The sequence below is a fragment of the Dendropsophus ebraccatus genome, chromosome 13 (genome assembly GCF_027789765.1).
Source record: "Dendropsophus ebraccatus isolate aDenEbr1 chromosome 13, aDenEbr1.pat, whole genome shotgun sequence".
NCBI lineage: Eukaryota > Metazoa > Chordata > Amphibia > Anura > Hylidae > Dendropsophus > Dendropsophus ebraccatus.
The window spans coordinates 12,450,680-12,477,030 of NC_091466.1; the positions used below are offsets into that span (position 1 = coordinate 12,450,680).

Consider the following 26,351-nt stretch of genomic DNA (forward strand, 5'->3'; position numbering starts at 1 on the left):
AATTAGCAGGAGACACCTGAGTGCACATGGTTTTAATCCCTCCTGTCTTTTCCCATTCTGTTTGCAGCAGCTATGGTGAGCGCAATACCTCATCCAGACTTGTGCTGTTTGGGGGCGACCTTCTCCGCCGGCGGTGCTGGCCGGGTTCTGGTGTGGTGTTTTTGGGTCTGGTCCTGTGGCATGGGGGTCGCAGGGCCGTCCCATGGCCCCCGTTCCCTGACTGTGCACGCCTGCGGGGTTGGTAGCCACTGACTGGCACGGTGTGGACTTAGTGTAGGGACCCATGTGTATCAGATACCGGCACGAGGTACATGGGGCAGTATGGCTTGATCAATTCATACACAAAATTCTGATGTGTTTTTTATTTAGCGTAGGGGCACTAGTATCAGCCATAGGTGTGAGGTGCAGCACTTTTATTCTTCCCTGAACCGCATTATAGCAGTTATATTCTTGTATATAGGAGCAGTATTATAGTAGTTATATTCTTGTATATTGGGGCAGTATTATAGTAGTTATATTCTTGTACATAGGGCAGTATTATAGTAGTTATATTCCTGTATATAGGAGCAGTATTATAGTAGTTATATTCCTGTATATAGAAGGCAGTATTATAGTAGTTATATTCTTGTATATTGGGGCAGTATTATAGTAGGTATATTCTTGTATATAGGGGCAGTATTAGGCTATGTTCACACAACGTTTAACAGCGTCTATTGCATAGCAGCAAACACTGTTAAACAGCCGGCCGCCGGGCTGCACTCAGCCCTTTCCTGCAGCCGATACCTCTGTTTTGGCTGCAGGCACATTTTTTCACAATTGATTTGCAGCACCGGCGGCTGTGCCCGCAAATCAATTAGCCATTCACTCCAATGCAATGTGCGGCCGCGCTGCACATTGCGTTGTGTGAACAGCTGATGTTTCCGGGCGCTGTTCAGTGAACAGTGTCCGGAAATAATGTACAGGCACATTATTCTAACGCTCCTTCAAAAGACCGGGCGTTAGAATAACGATGTGAAAACAAGCCGCCCCTGCAGTAAAGAACGGACGCTGAGGCAATTGCAATCAGTAAATAAAATAAAATAAATAACAATATGAAAATAAACTTGGTTACCTTGGTGTGGATCTCTGGTTTGATTTTTTTTATTGAATAATGTCAGTATATGATGTCTGTGTCTGAAGATCATAATAGCTGATACGATGGCAATTAGCAGCAGAACCAGGTACCAGTATGTGTCATGTCCACGTCTATTGGCCTCTATGAGAGTAGCACATTACATTATTATTACATAAAGAACATCACACATGTATAACACAATTATATAGTATATTTTTCCAATACTTTATAACCACTGTGGCCTACTAAACATTTGGGTGCAATACTATGATGCTTGGCCGCACGAAATGTGAAAAGTGTAAAATTTTAATTTTGACACCTGCCCCATATAATCAAGAAATTCTCAAAGTTCAGTAATAGAAAGAGCAAAATTAGTCAGAACCGGTGGTCACAGCCTAGTCTTACTTATATATCTATTATATGTATACTTACTGTATATCTGTACAGGGAAATCTTGACTTGTTTTCCAAACTCTGTCATCTAAGGTTCTTGCTGTACAGGAATAATTCCCAGTATCCTCCTGAGCGGACAGGACACCGTATTTATTAGATGGGCCAAATCCCTGGACTTCCTGCCCATCTCTGTAGAAAGCAAAGTGCAGCTCTGTGGTGTGTGTGTGCGGACTAAGCCTGGTGTCACATGTCAGGGTCAGGCTGTCACCCTCCATAGTCACCGACTGGGTCAGGCTGTCACTCTCCATAGTCACTGGCTGGGTCAGGCTGTCACTCTCCATAGTCACTGGCTGGGTCAGGCTGTCAACTTCCATAGTCTCTAGTGGATTCAGTGTTATTACTGGACTGGAGAACAGATCTAATAAGAAATATAACATTAGGAAGTTTAATCCTCCACAACATACTGTATAGGCCATTAGTTTTCATTTCAGGTCTTAAAGGGAACCTGTCACCCCCCGTGTCGGGGTGACGCCCGCCCGTCCCCCAGGGGAGCACCATAAACTTATTCCTTCCACGAAGTCCCGTTCCTGGACCCGCTCCAGCCGGCGCCATATTGCCGTCGGAAGCCGTGCGTGTCATTCTCTATGAGCCTTCATTCTCTATGAGCGTCGGACTCATCTCTGCAGCGCGCGTGCACAGCTTCCGACGGCGATATTGCAGCGGGAGCGGGTCCAGGAATGGGACTTCGGGGAAGGGGTAAGTATATGGTGCTCCACCAGGGGGTCAGGCAGGCGTCACCCTGGCACGGGGGGTGAAAGGTTCCCTTTAAGGCTAGACTTTTTTTGGTACATAACATTTTTGGGGGGGTCAAAAACACTGCAGACAGATTTAGCATAGAGTCAACTAGGAAAAAATTATACACAATTACACAATACTCTACAGGACTTTGTTTCCTATATGACATTTTTCAGTGCGACTGCTGTACTGTGACATTGCAGCAGGGTGTGGTGTTCTGCATTTTTCCATAGGAACTTTGTTGTTTTTCCTTATAGTGTTCTGTGAGAGAACCAGCTGCTAATAGAAGCTGCTACTCATCAGGTATGGTGCAAGCTCACTGTATTATCTTGCTTCATATAGGAACATGGTAGAAATTTTTGTGTTCTATGGCTATGTCCACACATAGTATTTCCATCAGTCTTTTGGTCAGTCTTTTTTCAACCAAAATCAGGAAGGGGTTGAAAACACGAATTTTCGCAATAACGATTGCATTTGAGCGATAATCGTTCCGTATAAAAACAGCAAACAATCAAGCGATGAGCGAGAAATTGTTCATTTTGATCTTTCAACATGTTCTCAAATCGCCGTTTGTCGTTCGCTAAAAATTCGCAGATCGGTCTTAAGCGATCTTAAAAACGATCGCAATAACAATTTTTCTTACTAATTTTCTAATGATTTTTCTAACGATTTATTCATCTAAACACTGATCGTTATAAAAACCAAATTGTTGCATTAAAATTGTTAAACGATCGATTGGACGAATTATCATTTTGTGTAAACACAGCATAAAAACCACTCCTGATTTTGGTTAAAAAACGACTGACCAAACGATTGACATAAACACTATGGGGGAGATTTATCAACCATGGTGTAAAGTGAAACTGGCTCAGTTGCCCCTAGCAACCAATCAGATTCCACCTTTCATTTTCCAAAGAGTCTGTGAGGAAAGAAAGGTGGAATCTGATTGGTTGTTAGGGGCAACTGAGCCAGTTTGTGTGAACAAAGCCTAAAAGTCACAATGATAGAACACATTAGTAAATTTAGGAATAGCTTTGCCCGGGACTGGTTGTATTTTGGAATAATCAGAAAAAAAAATTATATATATATATTTGTGCAGTGAAGATGAAAAAGATGTCTAGGGCCATAATCTATCCATATTTTCCAGGCACCCCTCGGGATGCCACCAGGAGTTAAATGCCGAGCCTTCATGGTTTCATGAACCCGAACATACTGTAAATTCTCTCATCTCTAAAAATGACTATGCTTAGAATTGTCCTGTTCTAACTCCGATATCTTTTTTTCTCTGCCTACACAGCTGTGTTGGGGCTCATTATTTCCTCCTTGATCTGTAGTTTTCATGCTAGAATAGATCTCATTTTATAATATTTTATCTTTGTCATGATATGCCATTCACCATGCAGGATTTGTACAATTAGGACAATTCCACACACAGTGAAACAAAATATGTTTATTTGGTACTTGGTTCATGTGAGGACAATACAAGAACCAGGAGAAGTATTACTAGACATAAGCGAACCTTGAGCATGCTCAAGTACATCTGAACCCAAACAATCGGCATATGATTAGCAGGGTCTGCTGAAGTTGGATAAAGCTCTAAGGTTGTCTGGAAAACATGGATACAGCCAATGACTATACCCATGTTTTCCACATAGCCTTAGGGCTTTATCCAACTTCAGCAGCCACCGCTAATCAAATGCCAAACGATCGGGTTCGGATCAACTCAAACCCAAACCCAGTTCGCTCATCTCTAATTGTAAATAATCCGTTTTTAGAGGACAGTGGTACCTCGGTTCTCAAACTGCTTGGAACTCAAACTGTATTTTCAAGGAAAGTTTGCTTTGGTTCTCAAACTCTTGCTCGGTTCTCAAAACACTTTTCAGGCACTCAGTCTTGAAGTACTCGCTATCCGAACATTTTTGTGAGCGTGGATGGTGGGCTGTACCTGGTGAGTTTAGAACTGGTGAGGCTTCACATAGAGTACAGTACTCTATAATACTGCTGGAGTGCATTTATAGCACAGTAGTAGTACAGTCAGTGCACCACCATCTCCCAATCTGTACAGTACTGTATAAGATTGCTGGAGTGCATATACAGTACAGTAGTAGTACAGTCAGTGCACAACCATCTCCCATCCTGTACTGTACTGTATAAGACTGCTGGAGTGCATATACAGTACAGTAGTAGTACAGTCAGCGCACCACCATCTCCCATCCTGCACCACCATCTCTCATCCTGTACTGTATAAGACTGCTGGAGTGCATATACAGTACAGTAGTAGTACAGTCAGTGCACCACCATCTCCCATCCTGTACTGTATAAGATTGCTGGGGTGCATATACAGTACAGTAGTAGTACAGTCAGTGCACCACCATCTTCCATTTATTACAGTGCTGAGGTGAGGTGGGGTGGGGGCAGTAGTGGATTATAATAGGGGCATTTCGGGCTGTAGCCCGGGGCCCTGAGCTCCTGGGGGGCCCATGACCACCCAAAAAGACTTATACTTTCAGTGGTGTACTGTCTCCTGGTTACACTTCCGCCATGATTTGCAAAAAATCACAGTTTTTTTAATGGAAATTTTGCACAAATCAGGACATTATCTATACTGTACTATGAACGCCAGGCTAGTGCTGCCATAGTTACAGTGGGGTGGGGGGGCCCAGGCTTGGTGAACAGCCCGGGGCCTATGGTAATGTTAATCCGCCCATGGGTGGGGGCTCTATACAGTAAAGGATGAGTGAGGAGTTAGTGACTACTGTACTATAACTGCTGGTTTTGTTGAATGTTTCTTGTGTTTCAGTATATAGTGCTGCTCTGTAATGTCCTGTGGTGATTACACTGGGCACTTTCAATGCAATAAATGGGTACTGTAGGTAATTGTTGGTTGGTGCTGGAACCAATTAAACACTGCTCGGTTCTCAAACTGCTTTAAGGAACCAATTAAGTTCGAGAACCGAGGTACCACTGTATTATTATAATTTCAGAATGTTTCATTTGTGCTTTAATAGACTTTTATTTTGTATGCCGATTCCATTGTTTATCACTTTGAACCAAAAGTTTTATTTTGTTTTACTACAGTATAGAAGACCCTGTTAAGGCTAGGTTTACACTATGTATCTGTGCGGCTGTATTGCGAGCCGCGAATATTCGCCCGTAGTTTTGAGGTTGATGCGTACGCTGGAAAGTATACGATATACGGCTGCCCAGTGCACACTATGTATGAGCCTACGGCCCAATCGTAAACGGACCCGTAAAAAATGAACAAGACCATTCTTTGCGGCTGGAAATGTGCAAATTCACGGCCGTGGATTGACAGGCGGTCCGTACGGAGTACTTCAAAAATAGCCGGCAATGATGCCGAATGCCGATGCCTCTAATAGTTAATATATTAAATTAATAAAACACATTTTCTTTGTAATAAAGTCTCTTTCGTTGTTCAATAATTTAATTCTAACAAATCCATCATTGTGCAATTAAATATACTGTTAAAATAAATATATATATAAATAAATGTATATTTATATATACATTTATTTTTTGACACTATATTTAATTGCACAATGATGGATTCGTTAGAATTAAATTATTGAACAACGAAACTGATTTTATTACAACAAAAATGTGTTTTATTAATTAAATATTAATTAGTACAGGAAGCTCCATAAGCCGTTAATTCATATTGCCGGCAATAGAGCTTTCTGTACTAATCATCACTTTACTTTAATTAAAACATCAAATGTTTCTTCTAATTATGTTATCACAATAGCATTATTAGAAGAAACATTTAGAATTATATGTGCGCTCAGCTGATTGGCTGATCGGCTGAGCGCACATATAATTAGCGGGTCCGCAGTACAGTGACTTCATTGTGCTGCGGACCAGCGAAGAGACAACATCGGGGTGAGTATAGAGCTCTCCCCACCCCCTCCCCAGCACTGCACCCCTCCCAGCAAGGAAGGGGGGTCAATTAACCCATTACATCCTCCTACAACGCATTACATCCTCCCTTAACCCCTTGGGGGCCAGACTGTAAGCAGCGATCTGTAAAGATGCTGCATACTGTAAGGAGCACAACACCGCTCACAATGATGGGTGTTGTGCTCCTGTTTGTGTGTTTTTTGTGTGTTTCTCCCTTTTTGTTTTTCAGATATCGGTATCCTGTGGATTACGTTGGATTCCATGGACTACGACGATGACCAGCGGTTGTTTTTTTTTTTTTTTTTTTTTTTTAATAAAATGGTCAATGAGGGGTGTGGGGGTGTTTTTATTTGAATAAAAAATTTTTTCCACTTGTGTCTTGTCTTTATTTCTTTACTTTATAGACTTAGTAGTGGAAGCCGTCTAATAGACGGAATCCATTACTAATTTGGGGCCTAGTGTTAGCCGGTATAAAATGGCTAACACTAACCCCCCATTATTACCCCAGTACCCAATGCCACCAGGGGTACTGGGAAGAGCCGGGTGCCAAAATTGGCGCTCCTGGACTGAGGCGGCAGCAGGATGGTAATATTTAGGCTGGGGAGGGCCTAAACCAATGGCTCTTCCCACCCTGGTGTTACCAGGCTGCTGTCGCTTGGTTTTTAACCCGGTTGGTTATAAAAATAGGGGGGAACCTATGCGTTTTTTTAAAATAAATAAATAATTAAAAAATACACAGATACATAGAGTGAACATAGCCTTATAGTGTATTATACCTGATGAAGGCCCCAGTATGCAAAGACCGCAATGCACGGCCACTGTAAGTGAATAAACTATTGGAATACTATTGAATGGCTCTAATCTCCATCTTGTTCAGTCTACATCCAAACTTACTCTATGACCAAATTTGTCTTTTTTTCTGTGTTCCAGATGGGGGGGGGGGGGGGGGGCTGCCTCTACTTGGTCGTGCACTCCACCTATCCCACCCAGGTGGTGTAATTACTTTTGCCGGTACAAGATGGATCTTACATGCCCAGAGCATAGGTGTATTTCATGCCATGGAGAGGCCATAGTACAGTGTAGGACTGCCCCAAACATGAGGCCACCGTAACGTAGTGGGGTAGTTTACACCATTTGCAAGTGGTAACCAAGAGCCTCATTATTTTTGAGGAAGTTTTTTTGGCAGTTGGGGGGGGGGGGGGGCTGATTTTAACTATTTTCATGTCTGTAGTGGGTCTGTATCTTGCCATTGCGGTGAGCTGTTGCATTTTTTTTGTGTTTTTGTGTGTTCACCCTATATCTCTACCTATTGTGGTAAAGCTCTGGCAGGTCAAAAGAGTCAACATAAATGCTTGTGTCGGGCGCATGGTGATTTATAGGTTATTGGGGGCGTCTTTTCTGCTTTATTTCCGAAAAGTCCAAACTGACACAAATTCTTCAAATGAAAAAGTGAACAGAGGCCAATCTTATATATCTATTACATGTATACTCACCGTGTATCTGTACAAGGAAATTTTGACTTGTTTTCCTAACTCTATTATCTAAGGTTCTCGCCATACAGGAATAATTCCCAGAATCCTCCAGCCCAGCAGACAGGACGCCATATTTATTAGATGGGCCAAATCCCAGGACTTCCTGCCCATCTCTGTAGAAAGCAAAGTGCAGCTCTGTGGGGTGTGTGTGCGGACTAAGCCTGGTGTCACATGTCAGGGTCAGGCTGTCACCCTCCATAGCCACCGGCTGGGTCAGGTTGTCACTCTCTGTCGTCTCTGACTGGGTCAGGGTTATCTCCGGACTAGAGAACAGATCTGACAGGGAAGGTAACAATGGAAATAAATGAACAGCAGAAGCATATACAGCATGGAGGAGTCAGGTTATATAATATATCAAATAAACACATGTATAATAAACAGAATAGGTGCTCACAGCATGTCGGCCCAGATAAGTACAGCGTGAGCCGACTGCTGTAGTGACCCGGTACGGGCCCCTAAACCTTTATTGCACCTGAGTAAGGTAACTCCTTCGGATTCACACAAGTGGGATGAAGTATCCACGTTGGTTGGTGTTTTTCCCACTAAAGTGTCTGTTGTTTATTGGGCACAGCTGAAGAAAACTAAGGGTTAACTATTGTATGTCACATGTTGATCTTCATCCACTCACAGGTGCAGGTGCTTTCCCTCCTTTCTTTAACCTATCCTCTGTTCTCTTTCTCTACACACACAGCTCCACCAAATCACAGGCAGGGTTAGACAGACCCCTGCCTGTGATTAGTGGGGCTATGTGTGTAAAGAGAGAACTTACTTCCCGGTTGGACAGACTTAGTTTCCAGTTGTAGGAGTTATTGAGTTGTTGTCTGGAGTGAGTCTGAGAGAGACACAACTAAGCCAGCCCCAATTCTTCCTTATGAGTAACACCACCAAGATGCAGTGCTAAGGAAGTACCAAGGGGAGAGAAGCCACACAGGGATCACCTTGTCCATGCCAGGAACCTCTCTAAAAAGTGCAGGGCAGTTACCTCAGCAGTCACAGGAACTGACTCCAGTGGAACAAAGATACTAGGAAAAGTCTAGGTATTCCACTGAGCAGTACAGGATGACAGGAAAGTCCCGGGAGTCTGCATAGCCAAGATAACAAGACCTGGGGCTCGTATTACCTACCTAGGACAGGTAGACCGCAACTAGGGGGCAGAAGATGGTCAGACTAGAGTCTGTCCGTGAGTATGAGTGTTCTATATCTCTTCTACACACCTCTACAGTTCCAGGGAAGGTACGCTTCTAAATATAAAGCAAGTGGAAATCAGGTCACCTCAATCAATCTTTGGAACCTGGTGGCCAACTGCTGATTAATCTAACAAGTTGAAGATAATGTGGCTCCAGCACTCCAAAAAATAGTTAAAAATATTAACTTTATTAAATCATAGCGTTAAAATAGGTGGTACAATCCACGCTGTCTCGTAAGATCAATGCGTTTCGCGCATGCATGCTTAGTAATGATCATGACTAAGCACGTATGCGCAAAGCACATTGATCTTACGCGACGGCGTGGATTGTACCACTTATTTTAAGGCTATGATTTAATAAAATTAATATTTTTAACTATTTTTTGGAGTGCCGGAGCCACATCATCTTCAACTTGTTAGAGTACACTTCTCCATTGGACAAGGCCCCTTAGGCACCTCTCTTCTATCAAGCTCTCTTCTTAAAAAAACATTGGGAGAGATTTATCAAACATGGTGTAAAGTGAAACTGGCTCAGTTGCCCCTAGCAACCAATCAGATTCCACTTTTCCTTTTCCAAAGAGTCTGTGAGTTGCTAGGGGCAACTGAGCCAGTTTCACTTTGCACCATGTTTGATAAATCTCCCCCATTGTCTACAAGAACCTAAGTCACTCGCAAGATTGTACTTTTGTATTGCACTGAACTGTATTCCTACCAAATTCCTTTTTTGTATTGCAAGTAAATTGTTCTATTTTTATTCTAAGCATTGGATTCTGGCCTATCCTTACACACCTGAAGTGTAAAAAGGAACCTACATGGCCCAGATACCCAGATATGCTGAGACATACTAAGAAAGAGAATGAGGATATTACTGACTGGGAATGGTTCTTCTGGAGGTCGTCCTTTAGTTCCCTTGGATATGAGGTGGTATACTATCAGGTTACAATGTGAGATCCTGTACATAATAAATATAAATGACAGTCACCGCTGATAACATCCATATTTGAAGTTTAATGTGGAAAAATGTAAGGTTCTGCATATGAGCGTAGAAATATCAAGTACAGTTATGTACTAAATAATAACACACTGAGTTACATAGCTGCCGAAAAGGGTGTATTGGTGGACATTAACCTCATATATTGTGATCAGTGCCAGGCTGCAGCAGCTGGCAGGGGTCTCCTCGTGGCCCCTCTAGTCACTGCCCATCCTGCTGTATTGGGGTCAGTTGTGGGCAGGTGGTAATAGGGAGCAGAGCTGCGGTTACTGCCCTAATACATGTCATGTCTTATGGAATCTATTCTGCCCAACATGTTATATATTCACTGTATCCTGGTCATCTGCAAGATACTTAACAAAAAAGTGTGAAACAACTGACAATATGTCTTACATTTTTGGTTCTTCAAAGTAGCCGCCTTTTGCTTTGCACACTCTTGGCATTCTCTTGATGAGCTTCAAGAGGTAGTCACCAGAAATGGTTGTCACTTCCCAGGTGTGCCCTGTCAGGTGTAATAAGTGGGATTTCTTGCCTTATAAATGGGGTTGGGACAATCAGTTGTGTTGTGCAGAAGTCAGGTGGATACATGGCTGATAGTCCTACTCAGTGGCGTAGCTACAGTGAAGGCAGGGAAGGCGACTGCTATGGGGCCCCTGCATGAAGGGGGCCCGAGGAAGCCTGCCCTGCCTTCATGGTAGGTACCCCGCTCCCCCAGGGGTCCAAAGAGGAAGAGGGACCCCCACTGCACTGTTCAGCCCCCTCACTGTAGTGCCGGGTGAGCAGGCTGAACAGAGGAGCAGGACCTGCCAGACGGCACAGGAGAGGGATTTGGGTCACATGACCCAAAGGTCCTCAATACTTCTATGTGAAGATCAGCCCGGGCTACAGGAGGAGGAGGGGGAAGCCTGGGAGCTGTAAGTGCTGTGTATGTGTGTCAGTGAGTGTATATATGTATCTGTGGGTATATGTATCTCCCGTTCCACCGCCTCCCAAAGATGCTCTATTGGATTGAGATCTGGAGACTGTGGAGGCCATTTGAGTACAGTGAACTCATTGTCATGTTCAAGCAGAAATCGAGACTCATCAGACCAGGCAACGTTTTTCCAATCTTCTACTGTCCAATTTCGATGAGCTTGTGCAAATTGTAGCCTCAGTTTCCTGTTCTTAGCTGAAAGGAGTGGCACCCGGTGTGGTCTTCTGCTGCTGTAGCCCATCTGCCTCAAAGTTGGCCGTACTGTGCGTTCAGAGATGCTCTTCTGCCTACCTTGGTTGTAACGGTTGGCTATTTGAGTCACTGTTGCCTTTCTATCAGCTGGAACCAGTCTGCCCATTCTCCTCTGACCTCTGGCATCAACAAGGCATTTCCGCCCACAGAACGGCCGCTCACTGGATGTTTTTTCTTTTTCGGACCATTCTCTGTAAACCCTAGAGATGGTTGTGCGTGAAAATCCCAGTAGATCAGCAGTTTCTGAAATACTCAGACCAGCCCTTCTGGCACCAACAACCATGCCACGTTCAAAGGCACTCAAATCACCTTTCTTCCCCATACTGATGCTCGGTTTGAACTGCAGGAGATTGTCTTGACCTTGTCTACATGCCTAAATGCACTGAGTTGCCGCCATGTGATTGGCTGATTAGAAATTAAGTGGTAACGTGCAGTTGGACAGGTGTACCTAATAAAGTGGCCGGTGAGTGTATATATATAATACATCTGCTATATATATATATATATATATATATATATATATATATATATATGGCCGCCATCACTCCTATAATGTGTCCATCCTTTCTGTATACTCCTGTAAATAATAAGATTTACCTCTGATGGGAACAGACACCGACTCAGAGTAAGATACAGGATCCCTGTATAGTCTTTTCTCACATCTGTATCTCCCGGCCACCTGTGCTTGTGTGAGGAATAATACATCTCCTGAGTCCTGTAGAAGTTTGTCACCTTTATAGAATCTTGTCCAGTCTACAGAATACTCAGGCCGGCTGTGACATCTCAGATGTAGGACCCCAGATACACGGAGAGGAGCCTGCAGGATGACCGGGCCTGAAATACAATGTAAGGATATAATGGTACCCGGTAACTGGAAGATCACAGGACGTCATCTCTTATTACTCCACAGTATACAGGATGATTTGTCTTCTTCAGCTCTGGTTCTTATTACATCATACATTGTGTATCACCCTGAAGCATGATACAGACAAGCACAAGGTCAGACGCCATTTGTATCTGCTGTTATATACGTCCTTTGTTCATGTTATCACTGCACTTTATATACTATATTATAAAGCAGCAGATCTCCTCCTTATGTGGTAACAGAGGATATATTCGCCTTTACAAACAATTATTTTTTCATAAATGTCCGACAACCTATAGAAAACACAGATGGAGGAACCAGTGGGATGGCTGGGTGCAGTAGTTCCTGTCACTGTCGGGTTGGCACAAGGACTTCCACAAAGTCATCCCATTCTTTGTGGTCTGGTACAATAGCAGGGGGGCTGCACAGCAGCTTTAGATAGCACTAGTTCCTTCAAGGGATATCCTGCGTAGTGTCCCATCCAGGTAGTGCTTCTTGATAATGACGGCCACTAATAATGCTCCTTACAGGGAACACCTAAACATTACGCAGGTACCCCAGGAGAGATAACTGAACGATCATTCAGGTGACATTTTTTAAAGGTGCATGACAAGTTATGGATCTTGGAGGGCAAGGAGGAAAAAATGCTAGTAAAGAAGAAACGTATCCAGTTCAGTCACTAGTGACCTTTACATTGTCTTCTACTCTTATCCCATAATTACATGTATTGTTAGTAGGTGTTACAGCAGCGCCCTCATAGTCAGTTCTGTAGAAGGTGTCATATAGTTTTATCCTGTGTCTGCATATACAATGTCTACAGCTCCTACCACACATAATATATACTTTATATAATATATACATATAATAATTTAGCAGGTTTAGCAGCAGCTCATACATGGTATCACTATGGTGGAAGATAACTGGTGAACTCACCATCACTGACATCCAGCCTGACCCCAGTACTAAGACCAGAACTGGTTCCACACTGATATGTCCCACTGTCACTTCTCTGGGCAGAACGGATATCAAACTTCTTATTATCTTTCAGAAATGTATTATCTTTATACCAGTAATATGGCCCAGAGTCTCCTCCGCACATCATTCTTATATTGCCTCCTGTGAGGATCTTTCTCCAGTTAGGATAGAAGGTCATCCTGATGGGGGCGGCTCCTGCAAAACATCACATTGGTCAGAGGAGCAGACATGATGGGATGTATCTGGTATAGAAATGGTGGCCATAGGCTGGAATTAGGATGGGCTGCAGCTCAGTATATTACTCTGATATGTAATATGTCCATGATTCTAGTTCTTACCACTGATTATAAGAGAAAAGTAAGAAGGGGCAGCATTGTCCTATAGAGACCTGTTTGCTGTGATAACAGTCTGATAAGTATTCATACATAACCACCACTCACAATTATATGTCTATTCCTCGTGTTTTGTATCCATGCATCATCTGTTGTATAGACTGGGGTATTGTGAGCAGCAGATAATAATGACAGCTCTATTGTATCACTGTAGACCTAATTAAAAGGGCACTATCATTAGCAAAAAAAAAAAAAAAGATACATCAGAGAAACATGAGTGTTTAGACCAATCAGGAGAAAAAGCTGGGAGAAGTCAGCGCACAGTGCACTCACTCCCTGCTCTGTGTCATGTCAAAATCTTGTGTGGCATTCTGGAAGTTTTATGTATAGTTTAATGTTTCTAAATGTAAAATAAAGCAGAAGGGGAATCTTCTATTTGAGTATCATATCGGCAGTTCTGTGATAGCAAAGACTTAAGAAGAGAAGGATTTAGGGGTAGTGATTTCTGACAGCCTTAAAATGAGTCCAGTGCAGCCAGGCGGTGGGGAAAGCAAATCGTATGCTGGGGTGTATAGCTAGAGGTATAACCAGTAGGAAGAGGGAGATTGTGATCCAGGATAGTTGTGTGTGTGTGTGGGGAAGGGGGGGGGGGGGGCTGGGGGTGGTAGTTGTGTGGGGGAGGGCTTGAGGTGGTAGTTGTGTGGGGGAGGGCTGGGGGTGATAGTTTTGGGGGGGGGGGGGGGGTCTGGGGTTGGTAGTTGTGTGTGTGTGGGGGGGGGGGCTGGGGGTGGTAGTTGTGCAGGGGGGCTGGGGTGGTAGTTGTGTGTGTGGGGGGATGGGGGTGGTAGTTGTGCAGGGGGGCTGGGGGTGGTAGTTGTGCAGGGGGCTGGGGGTGGTAGTTGTGTGGGGGAGGGCTTGAGGTGGTACTTGTGTGGGGGAGAGCTGGGGGTGGTACTTGTGTGGGGGAGGGCTGGGGTGGTAGTTGTGTGGGGGCTGTAGTTGTGTGGGGGGCTTGGGGTGGTAGTTGGGTGGGGGAGGACTTGAGGTGGTAGTTGTGTGGGGGAGGGCTTGAGGTGGTAGTTGTGTGGGGTAGGGCTGGGGTGATAGTTGTGTGGGGGAGGGCTGGGGGTGGTAGTTGTGTGGGGGAGGGCTGGGGGTGGTAGTTGTGTGGGGGGCTTGGGGTGGTAGTTTTGTTGGGAGCTGGGGGTGGTGGGTGGGGGCTGTAGTTGTGTGGGGGGCTTAGGATGGTAGTTGTGTGGGGGGCTGGGGGTGGTAGTTGTGTGGGGGGCTGGGCGTGGTAGTTAGGTGGGGTGGTAGTTGTTTGGGGAGCTGTAGTTGGGTGGGGGCTGTAGTTTGTGGGGCTTGGGGTGGTAGTTGTTTGGGGAGCTGGGGGTAATAGTTGTGTAAATGGCTGGGGGGGGTAGTTGTGTGTATGGCGGGGGAGGGGGGTCGGGTGATGGGTGTTGTCTGGAGGCATGGAGGGCTGAAAGAGCTTTATGGTATCTTAAGGGAGGGGGGGCACAAAAAAACTTTCGCACAGGGCGCCATTTACCCTAAGAGCGGCCCTGCCATGATCCCGCTGTATAGAGCTCTAGTGACATCACATCTGGAATACTGTGTCCAGTTCTGGAGACCTCACTTACGAAAATGGAAAATGGTGGAGGGTGTCAGGCATAAAACTTATCAGGAAAGACTTAAGAATCTAAATCTGTATAGTCTGGAGGAAAGAAGGGAAAGGGGGGACATGATGGTAACCTTTATATATGTTAAAGGAATAAATAAGGTTTAGGTGGAAAGAAACTGAACACAAGAATGAGGGGACACAACCTGAGGTTATTGGGGGAAATTGGAAGGGGATCAAAAGCAACGTAAGAGAATATTACTTTACTGAGTAGTAGATGCTTAGAACAATCTCCCAGCTGATGTGCTTGGTGAATCTACAGTAAGTGTATGTAAACCTTCATGGGATGAACATAAAATGGTATCTCCAATTTCAAATTATAATCTGTTCCAGAATCGGGCAGTTCGAGTAGCCCAGTCAGAACCCTGACCTGAACCCAATGGAACATCTATGGGGAGACCTGAAATTTGTGTCTAACAACAGCCCCCAATACAACCAGATAGAGCTTGAGAGGATCTGCAAAGAACAATGGAAGAAAATCCCCAAATCCAGTTGATTAGAGATAAGCGAATCAGTCAAAAATTTGTTTTGTGAGATTTGTGAATATTTGTGAATCGAATACTATAGAATAAAACCGCTAAACCATTGTAGCTACAATTGTGGGAATATTACAGAGTAATGTTTTGTCCAACAGATATTGCTGTCACAGTCTCAAAGATGGGAAAATGTATTTTTTTATAAATGTAATATTTCACATGGCAGCAGTGGACATTGGTGTATAAGCAGTGTAAAATAAAAAAATCTTTCTAATTAATCATTTAACACGTTCCAATGCCCCTTCGAGAACCCTTTCCCTCCCCTTGTGGCACCCTTTGTATCCCTTATTAGTTTATATGGTACCAATTGTCATTGTAATTTCGATTTTGATTATTTAATTCCAATTAAATAATTAATGTAATTTCAAATGAATACTGTTATGAGTATCCGCTGCTCATTGAATGAACATTGTAGTGGAACTTGGGGTCGTGATAGTGGCGATCCTAACAGGCTTAGACCAAAGCTGCAGCTCCCAGTAAGACCAAGTAGTCAGGTGAATACTAGTCAGGCTGTTATTGTGGAATGGATCCTTTAAAGTTCCAGCTCCTCGGCATTCAGTGGTCAATCTTGGAGCCAGCAATTATTTAGAGGGTCCTTACTGCGCTAGGTTTGTCCAAAGCTTTCTGGCCGATGTTCCCCTAAGGTGACTTGCTGCCAAGACACAACAGGAGACAGGGCCGAGGAAACTCCCCCTGGACTCTCAGCCACTGTACTCAGATGATCTTTTTGAGGAATGGGAGGATAGTCAGCATTTTAAAGGCAGCGTCGCTGGGTCCGAAAGCAGTCAGGAAAGCCAGGCAGGGGAATCTTCTTACAAAGCGAAAGAATTGAGAGGTACTGTATGCTACAGGAGCAAGACAGCCTTGAGGAGGAAACCTTCATCCCCATTATGGTGATCATGTGACAGACTCCATGTGAAATCTGGGAGCACAGACGTCACCATTTTCATCTGGGGCGAAGATGTGTTTCTTCCACCAAGCCAACGCCAGGTGCCAAGCACAACTCGTGGTTGCAGAGGCAAAAGGGTACACCAAGGGCTACATCATCAGCTATTTGGCAGATTAACGTTCAGGAAGGCCCAGGGTGCACCAAGGGGTACACCATTAGCTAGTTGGCAGACTAGCATTCAGGAAGGCCCGGGGTACACCAAGGGGTGCATAATTAGCTACTTGGCAGAGTAGCGTTTAGGAAGGCCCGGGCATTTAAAGGGTACCCAAAGGCAGTGGCGGCACATTCACAGCAGTCACTCAACACACTGTGAGGTGTGGCAGGACTGCATATACACTCCAACCAATCCCCCTCAGCCTCTTAACAGGTAAAAACACACACTTGTGGTGGCCACAGCAATCTTTATTTAACTTAATTAATACAACCAGGCACACAGTGCCAGAAAACCAGAGAATACTGTAACGCCTGGAGTAGTGGATCCACTGGACCGTCACCAGCGATGGCACTAACCTCACCAGGGAGCAGAGTCTAAGGGGCCGCTGGTTTTCACCAGAGCCCGCCGCAAGGCGGGATGGACTTGCTGCGGCAGGCGACCCCCAGGTCGCTACCCCTGGCTTGGTTGCTAGTGACGGCAGGCGAGGCGTGGCAGGAGCAGTAGGCAGGAGATGGTGCTGGCAGAGGTCTGTAGGCGTAACCAGTGGCGTAGCTACCATGAAGGCAGGGAAGGCAGTTGCTATGGGGCCCCGCACTACAGGGGGCCCGGGCCCGCTTGGCCCGTCTCCCCTGTCTCCAAGGTAGCTACGCTACTGATAGTAAAGCACCCTGCCAGAGACGCAGAAGGGAGCGTCTGCAATCCCATCTGAAACACCTCCGCACCTCCCCCTGACACAGGCTCAGAGCGTCCTGCACCAGTGTCCCCCTCTCCACAAGTGGAACAGTCCCGGGACGTTCCGCTAAGCCCCGCCCCCATCGCGACAAGCCCCGCCCCCAGCACCCACCGCAGGTGGGATATTCGCTCATGGCAGAGTGCGCAGGGCCTGAGGAGGAGACACAGCAGGAGGATGGTAACTATCACTGCCAGCTGGAAGACACTCAGCTTCCCTGGCATCCTGTATAATGGGGTCACCAGCTTCCCTGGCATCCTGTATAATGGGGGTCACCAGCTTCCCTGGCATCCTGTATATTGGGGTCACTCAGCTTTCCTGGCATCCTGTATAATGGGGGTCACCAGCTTCCCTGGCATCCTGTATAATGGGGGTCACCAGCTTCCCTGGCATCCTGTATAATCGGGTCACTCAGCTTCCCAGCATCCTGTATAATCGGGTCACTCAGCTTCCCAGCATCCTGTATAATGGGGTCACTCAGCTTCCCTGGCATCCTGTATAATGGGGTAACTCAGCTTCCCGGCATCCTGTATAATGGGGTCACTCAGCTTCCCTGGCATCCTGTATAATGGGGTCACTCAGCTTCCCTGGCATCCTGTATAATGGGGTCACTCAGCTTCCCTGCAACCTGTATAATGGGGGCCACTCAGCCTTCCTGGCATCCTGTATAATGGGGTCACTCAGCTTCCCTGGCATCCTGTATAATGGGGTCACCAGCTTCCCTGGCATCCTGTATAATGGGGGTCACCAGCTTCCCTGGCATCCTGTATAATGGGGGTCACCAGCTTCCCTGGCATCCTGTATAATGGGGGTCACTCAGGCTCAGCTTCCCTGGCATCCTGTATAATGGGGGTCATGAGCCTTCCCCTGGCATCCTGTATAATTGGGGTCACTCAGGCTCAGCTTCCCCTGGCATCCTGCATAATTGGGGTCACTCAGGCTCAGCTTCCCTGGCATCCTGTATAATGGGGGTCACTCAGGCTCAGCTTCCTTGGCATCCTGTATAATGGGGGTCACTCAGGCTCAGCTTCCCTGGCATCCTGTATAATGGGGGTCACTCAGGCTCAGCTTCCCTGGCATCCTGTATAATGGGGGTCACTCAGGCTCAGCTTCCCTGGCATCCTGTATAATGGGGGTCACTCAGGCTCAGCTTCCCCTGGCATCCTGTATAATGGGGGTCACTCAGGCTCAGCTTCCCTGGCATCCTGTATAATTGGGGTCACTCAGGCTCAGCTTTCCTGGCATCCTGTATAATGGGGGTCACTCAGACTCAGCTTCCCTGGCATCCTGTATAATGGGGGTCACTCAGGCTCAGCTTCCCTGGCATCCTGTATAATGGGGGTCACTCAGGCTCAGCTTTCCTGGCATCCTGTATAATGGGGGTCACTCAGGCTCAGCTTCCCTGGCATCCTGTATAATGGGGTCACTCAGCTTCCCTGGCATCCTGTATAATGGGGTCACTCAGCTTCCCTGGCATCCTGTATAATGGGGTCACTCAGCTTCCCTGGCATCCTGTATAATGGGGGTCACTTAGCCTCCCTGGCATCTTGTATAATGGGGTCCCTCAGCTTTCCTGGTATCCTGTATAATGGGGTCACTCAGCTTTCCTGGCATCCTGTATAATGGGGTCACTCAGATTCCCTGGCATCCTGTATAATGGGGTCACCATCCTCCCTGGTATCCTGTATAATGGGGTCACTCAGCTTCCCTGGTATCCTGTATAATGGGGGTCACTTATCCTCCCTGGCATCCTGTATAATGGGGGTCACTTAGCCTCCCTGGCATCCTGTATAATGGGGGTCACTCAGCTTCCCTGCATCCTGTATAATGGGGGTCACTCAGCCTCCCTAGCATCCTGTGTAATGGGGTCATCCTGCTTCCCTAGCATCTTGTATAGTAGTCAGTATAATGGAGGCCACCCCCCTGGACTCAGAGCACCCCTCAGACCTGCAGGGACTCAGAGCAGTCCCTAAACCATCCCCCCCACACACACACACTGTCTTAAAGCAGCCCGCACCCCGCAGGTGTCTCAGAGCTGCCCCAACCAGCAGGGACTACGAGCGGCCTGCTACCACTCCCCCCCCACCACCACCACCACCCCAGGGCACAGCGTCTCAGAGCTGCCGATGGCGGGGGGACAGCTCCATATTGCCGGTACAGGTAATATGTTGGGGGGCCCCATACAATTTTTTGCTATGGGGCCCAATGAATCCTAGTTACGCCCCTGGGCGTAACCGCAGGTGACAGGCTGAACACAGGAGCAATAGTGTAACAGAGGAGCAGGAACCAGGAACAAGGACTAGGGACCAGGTAGCGGACAGGAATCAGGAACAAGGACTAGGGACCAGGTAGCGGACAGGAATCAGGAACAAGGACTAGGGACCAGGTAGCGGACAGGAATCAGGAACAACAGGGAGCAGGGCCAAACGCTATGGGAAGCATGTAGAGGCTCCAACACCTGGAAGGGGGCAGGGCTGGAACTTATAGGGGAGTGATTTACATGCAGGCCAATTAGGAGCGCACTGCCCCTCTAAATCTGAGACAGCCGGCGCGCGCGCGCCCTAGGAGGCGGGGACGCGCACGCCGGCCGGCACAGCGATGGACAGGAGCGTGGTGAGGTGAGGTGCCCCCCGGGGCCGAAGCAACAGCAGCGCCGTGTCCCTGCCTATGGACACCGGCTGCTGCAGATGCAGGAGAGAGGGTGCGGCGGCGGTCCGGAGCACGGGACGCCGCCGTGGCCCTAACAAATACGTTAGCAAGCGGTATGCCACGGAGGACTCCCACCCTGCAAGTCCACCTTGCTACCCCAGAGGTCTACCAAAGATGATTCCTGCCTGCTGTGACTTGAAAAACCGGCTGCACCCATTTCCAGGACTGAGGTTGGTGAAGCAGCCCTGTAGCTTATAATTAAGGGGGCAGGACAACCCTGGAGCCACAGACATAGGTCAGATAACCCGGGAACAAATAGGGAGTTAACCCGGGGTTAAATAGGGAGTATGAACTATCTAGCTTCATGTATTAATCACATCTCTCCTTCCCTAGGCTGCCCTCCTCAATTGACTAGGACATCACACCGCGGACTAGCCGAGGTATGTCTTTCTCTGCCCACTACATGCCACTACTGACCTGCCCATCCTGCAGTATGCTATAGGGGGCCCTTCCCATCTCTCCGTATTCTTCAGCCCCATGAGATATTTGCCTTCTGGATTCCCCCATGATTTCCGATCTTTGATCACATTACTGTACAGATACCTACTGTATATATGTTGTATATATGTTGTGTATTATTTGCTGTATATATATGTATATATCTCTATTTCCCATGCGGCTCTTTTCTGTGCCGCCACTATGAGCGCTGTATCCTGCATTCTAATACCTCTGTATTCCCTTATTGAATTTGCATTGTGATACTAGTTCTACTAATTGTTACCACATGTATTAGATTTACCGGTACATTGATGCGCTGTGTCTTTCTTAGATACTTTGTTGCAGCCGGTCTCAGCCCACCGGCCTCTTCCTGACACTCCGGCAAGCGGCTTGTCTGCCTCGGCGCATCATAGGGCACTACAGAGCTGCCGATATGCACTTATTTCGTGATTCACCGTGTCTCCCTCTTCCCCCGACCCTCATTCTCACCTAGTGCATCTATTATTTGGACGTTTTGTGCATTATTTCTTTATACTGTACCATGCTTGTTCTGTTTACTGTGGACACGTCATTATGACGTCACCGCCGGACCACCCCCCCCCCCCCTTTACATTTGGCGGTCTTTTTTTGTTATTTAAACATGCGGGTTACCACTGTACTTTGAGCTGATGAAGGCTGCATAGCCGAAACGCGTCCTCCTGTACATACTGCACCTGTTATGCAAATAAACTAAGCAGAAGTCTACCTGATGTGTGCCGGGATTAATTTCTTCTACTGATTTCGGGACGAATCCTACCACGAGCACCATCACCTCCACAGAGTGCCATCTTTCATCCCTATACCTGCTCAAAGAGTCGCGTCCTCTAAAGGGATCAACAATTTGCAGGACATGTTCGAAGAAACCTGTGCACTATGAGGTTTATCACATGTGCCATACAAAATGTATGACTCAGCCCTCCCTGCTGCACTGCAGAGAAAAGGTTCCTTCCTTTGTGGGCTACAACACTTCCCACCGTTAGTTGACCTTGGGTCAGCCATTTATATATCTCCTTCCTGATGGTCCGGAGGAGATCCTGCCCACTGTGGCTCTGTTCACCCAGGCTCACAAAATGGAGGACAGCCTGAGAGCGCCGGGCCTGACATCGTTGGTAAGACACCGGGGCAGGTTGGACTGCAGTCAAAGCGGTGGATGGTTGCAAGCTGGTAGAGGCAGAACTTTTGCAGAACTGGCCCCCTAAAGCACCGGGGAGGTGACAGTGGCAAGAATGGGCTAACTTTCTGGTGGTCTTCTGGGGGAATGTTGACCCAATGAGCAATAACAGACATGTACTGCCCTTGCCCATAATTAAAGGACCAGACATCAGCACTGGGGTGCACGGTATTGAACACCAAGAATCCCAATGAATCGCCAACATTTTTCTACACAACTGTGCAGTGATGGGACAGCTGATGGGAATTTTTTTTTCTCGGACAGTGATGGGACTTTTTTTGGCCTTTTTTTGTTAATCAGACAGTGATGGGACTTTTTTTTTGGACTTTTTTTTTCTCAGACAGTGATAAACGGTGCTAAACGGTGTTCTCTTATTTTTTGAACCTTATTGTAAAGATATGAACTGATTTTCACTTAATAAATTCGGTAAGCTTGAACACTGAAGTTGCTTTCATGTGTTTTGGTTAATACTCACAGACAGCTGTCACATTACATTTTTGATTAGGCAGCACCCAGGTACATCTGAGGAGACAAATTTAAGGTCTCACCCTAACAGGGGTGACGTTACACCTCTTGATATTCACAGAAAACCAGGATACAAGGGATTATAGGAGTAATAATCCCTTGTATCCTGGTCTATTCTGTGAAAAAAGTACAATTTTGCGTCGCCGTTGTTATTTTTAGCGGATTCGTAACGAACTTTCTCAAAGTTCGGTTCGGTGCCGAACCGAACTTTTTGCAAAGTTCGTAACGAATCTGGTTCATTACAGTTCGGTTCGCTCATCCCTACTATATACATTACTATATACAATTAACCTATATAAATAACTAAATGTGAGGCCCGTTACCTGCTGCCATCCCGTTGTCCTCTACCGCCCGATGAAGAGCTACACACAGTCTGGCATTATCCCATTGCCAACCGCCATACCATAAACTGTCACTGTTGTGCTGTATGAGCGTGCTGTGGTGAGCTCCCCTGGTGGCCAGAAGCTGCCATACTGTACGTTCTGTCACTGCTGTGCATATGACATGTGAATTCTTCTTCTGGAAAAATAAGACGTCCCCTGAAAATAAGACCTAGCACATCTTTTGGGTCTTATTTTTGGGGAAAGAAAACTACAACTAACATGATACAAAAAATAAACTAAAACTAGACAATACATTTATTTATTGATTATGGGCCCTGAGCTGGTCCCGCATCCCATTCCCCAGTACATGATTGCCCTGTAGTCTCTCCCATTGCAGATAGTAAAGTCCAAACCATTTAGGGAGCTGATGGCTGGTGCACAAAGATGGAGAGAGGCATGTCGCCCTTTTCTGGCCAATAAGGCAATTTTACCTCTGTAGACCTGGAGAAGAAGGCAACTCCTTGGGTCTCTGTGTCTCTAACCGGGTGCACCTCAGAGTGGATCTTTGGACAAGGGAGGTATATGTGCATCATTGTTCACTAGATAAACGTTCTTCCAGGAGAGGTGTAGCGGCAGCAACAACAAATGGAAGTCACACCACTCTGGCCTCCTAAGCTCCTTTGGGGCCATTATTCAGACACCTCATCATCTGACTCCAACACTTTGTTCAGCCATCATGATGTAACAGACCCTATAACTATGGCATATCGAAGTTGCCAAACCCACGGCTGACAGGCTGTCCTGCACTTGTCTGGCCTGGGTGAACACACCCGCATTGGGCAGGAAGTGTTCTCACCCCTCAACATCTGCAGGTGGGCACTGTAGTGATAGACGACGGGAGGAACATCATGTCTGCATTGCAGCAGGGAAGGCTGACACATTTTCCATGCATGGCTCATGTACTGAACCTACTAGTGAAAAGGTTCATACACTCCTTCCCAGGACTTGAAGTAGCTACTAAAGACGTTCAGGAAACTATACACCCACTCCAACCACTCCTATGTGGCATGTAAGACGCCGTCCGCCAGTCAGCATAATACTAATGCTGAGCATTTGGGCCATCCGGCTGGGGGTGGTGTGAGCCCTGGACAGATACACTAGGGATGCCGCCGATGCGACCCTAGCAACCAGCCAGCCCGGTTACCAGGGATGCCATCAGGGTGCTCTGGCACTGTCAGAAGCCACACATGCTGGCCTGTGCCAGCTCCTGACAATATGCATCCGAGACAACACAGGAGACAGGAATGGTGGTGGCAATGCTCAGGAACGACGCTGATGATGACTTCAGGATTAGCTATAAGCTGCCACAGAGCTGGAACTTTTCATGTTCCAGTCAACAATTCCACTAGGTCTTCAACCTTTCTCCAATCCGGTTGGGATCACCACTTTCACAAGCCTGTGTAAGTGGACCACTTGGACCACTTTGTGTGCCACCTCAGCCGCTGAAACTGACCACTGGACACGGATGTAACCTAATTGGGGATGGGGGTCACTGTCGGAATGGATGGGGTTGAATACCTTATTGTACAGGAGTTGGAAGGGGTTTGATGGGGATTTAGATGCTTTTTTTTTTTCAAATGTTTTTTTTAGAACAGTACAGTACAGATTTACAGATCCAACTCTCCACTAAGCAGGGAATCCAAGCAGGGATACTGGGTTAATTTCACCCACAGCACCCACACTGGGTTAACTGAACACTGGCTTAAAAGTAGGTTAACTTCACCCTCAGCACCCACACTGAGCTAACTGGACACTGGCTTAACACTGGGTTAACTTCACCCACATGCTGGGTTAAGTGGACACTGGACTAACACTGGGTTAACCTCACCCACCGCACCCACACACTGGGTTAACAATGGGTTTAACTTCACCCAAAGACACCCACCTACAATGAACTCTACTATCCTTGACTCTCCTCTACTTAGCTCTCTCTTTCTCTACTTGTCTCCTATACCTCGCTCTTTCTTCTCCCTGCATTCACTAATGTGCCTGCTACAATTCCTTACTCCCCTACACACACAGCCATACCACAGAAGTGGATGACTATATATAGAGTGTGAGAGGTGCGTGCTGACATCAAAGTGAAAAGTGCACACGATTGGATAATCCCTTGCAATTGCTCAGTGACTGTACTGTTATAAAACATCTTTAGCGAATTTGTGAAGGAAGCATGCTGAATTCTCTTCACAAACAAAGTGAATTACCACACGCTTTACAGTGAGCCCAGCATTGCTGGATTCACTTCGCTTATCCCTAAAAGTGATCTGACCCTGATTGATAATTCAATGAAGAACTGTACAATACAAATAGCAGGTTGGCGGAAATTTACCTTGAGCTCTGATGTCTGTCTCATCGCTGTATATACTATATCCAGCAGTCAGTACTTGTTTTGTACATCTGTATACAGCCATCTTTTCTCTTTCATTTCTAAGTTGGATTTCGGAGTCATTGGCAGATGAATGGATCAGTTCATCGTTTCTATAAAACTTTATTGGTCCCCGATATTCCTTGGAGCCGCTGTGACATCTCAGTAACAGGTCATCTCCTTCATGTCTGTAGGGCGGTGACTGCAGGACGAGCGGACCTAAAGGACAGAGATCACAGCTGTAGTCTCTATAGGACATATATACTGCCTGCTGATACAGCATGACATTGAGGTGGCTGGCTATGCTGGCAGCGCCGGGTCAGCTGGTACAGTGGTGTGGTAGCTGAGTGAGTCTAGGGTCACTTGGGCACTTGTCACAGTAGCCCAGAGTGGTGTTGGACCCACCTCGTGCACGGCAGCACCACAGTACAGAGGAGATAACCCAAGTGTACAGGTGTGTGTAGGTGCGCAAGTAGGAAGCCAGAGTCTAGTGCATTTACCAAAAGTGGAATAGTTTACTGGAGGTCACCGTAGTGCAGTACAAGTAAACTAATAGCTGGATACAGTCCAGTGCAATTCAATCAGTACAGTTGTTTATAACTTAGGTGCTCACAGTTGAGGTAGAAAGCTGGTGCCTGAAGTGGTGAGTGCTTACAGTAGAGAGGGGAGAGGAGTTGCCAAAGGGGCCCTGATGTGGTACTGTACTTTGCCGGGGTGGTAGAGTACAGTAGCACTAGGTGGTTAGTACGAGCCCCAGTTTTTGTTTCCTGGGCGAAGCAGACTTCTGAATAAAGCACTGGGTGCTACAAAGAGAGTTGCTTCTGCCATGAGGCCAAATTAATTTATTAATCAGGCGGCAGATTTTATGGAGTGGCCATAAATCCTACTGTCTGCTACACAGCACTGACTTCATTGCCCCCATGACCTGCAAATGATAGATGGATACAGATGTAGAATGCAAGGAAGTCAGAACTGCAAACATTCCGCAGGTATTGTTATATGCTTCACACATCACTACACTACAAGTGATCATTACTCCTTTATATGGAGCACAAGGTGTAATGGTAGTATGACCATGAATAAGATCACCAGTAGTCACATTGCATTGACTCCTGTATATATGTCAGGGGCTTTTTTTCTTGGAGAAGCAATAAAGATAGAAGAATCGTTTACACACTAGTGAATTTGAAAACTTCAAAACGTTCCCTGTCTTGTCCTTCCCAAGGATGGAAGGTAGTGCTGGAACAGGGTGATGTATGGTGGAGCTGGATTGTGTATGCACTTATTATTAAAAGCTGCACGTTTTCTGAACACACACCTTACTTAGGATTTTCAATAGGCTTGGG

The 26,351-nt window shown here is 46.3% G+C and overlaps 1 protein-coding gene across 1 annotated transcript in view; it reads right to left on the reverse strand.

Moving 5' to 3' along the window:
* The window catches only part of LOC138771363 (uncharacterized), a 34,987-nt gene that overhangs the window by 6,076 nt on the left and 2,560 nt on the right, over positions 1–26,351 (reverse strand). The window contains exons 3-7 of the mRNA XM_069951010.1: positions 24,970–25,224; positions 12,952–13,188; positions 11,751–11,987; positions 7,713–8,027; positions 1,112–1,255 (exon numbers count right to left, since the gene is read on the reverse strand). Of these exons, the coding sequence (XP_069807111.1) occupies positions 1,112–1,255; positions 7,713–8,027; positions 11,751–11,987; positions 12,952–13,188; positions 24,970–25,224 (1,188 nt within the window). The remainder of the gene's footprint in view (positions 1–1,111; positions 1,256–7,712; positions 8,028–11,750; positions 11,988–12,951; positions 13,189–24,969; positions 25,225–26,351) is intronic.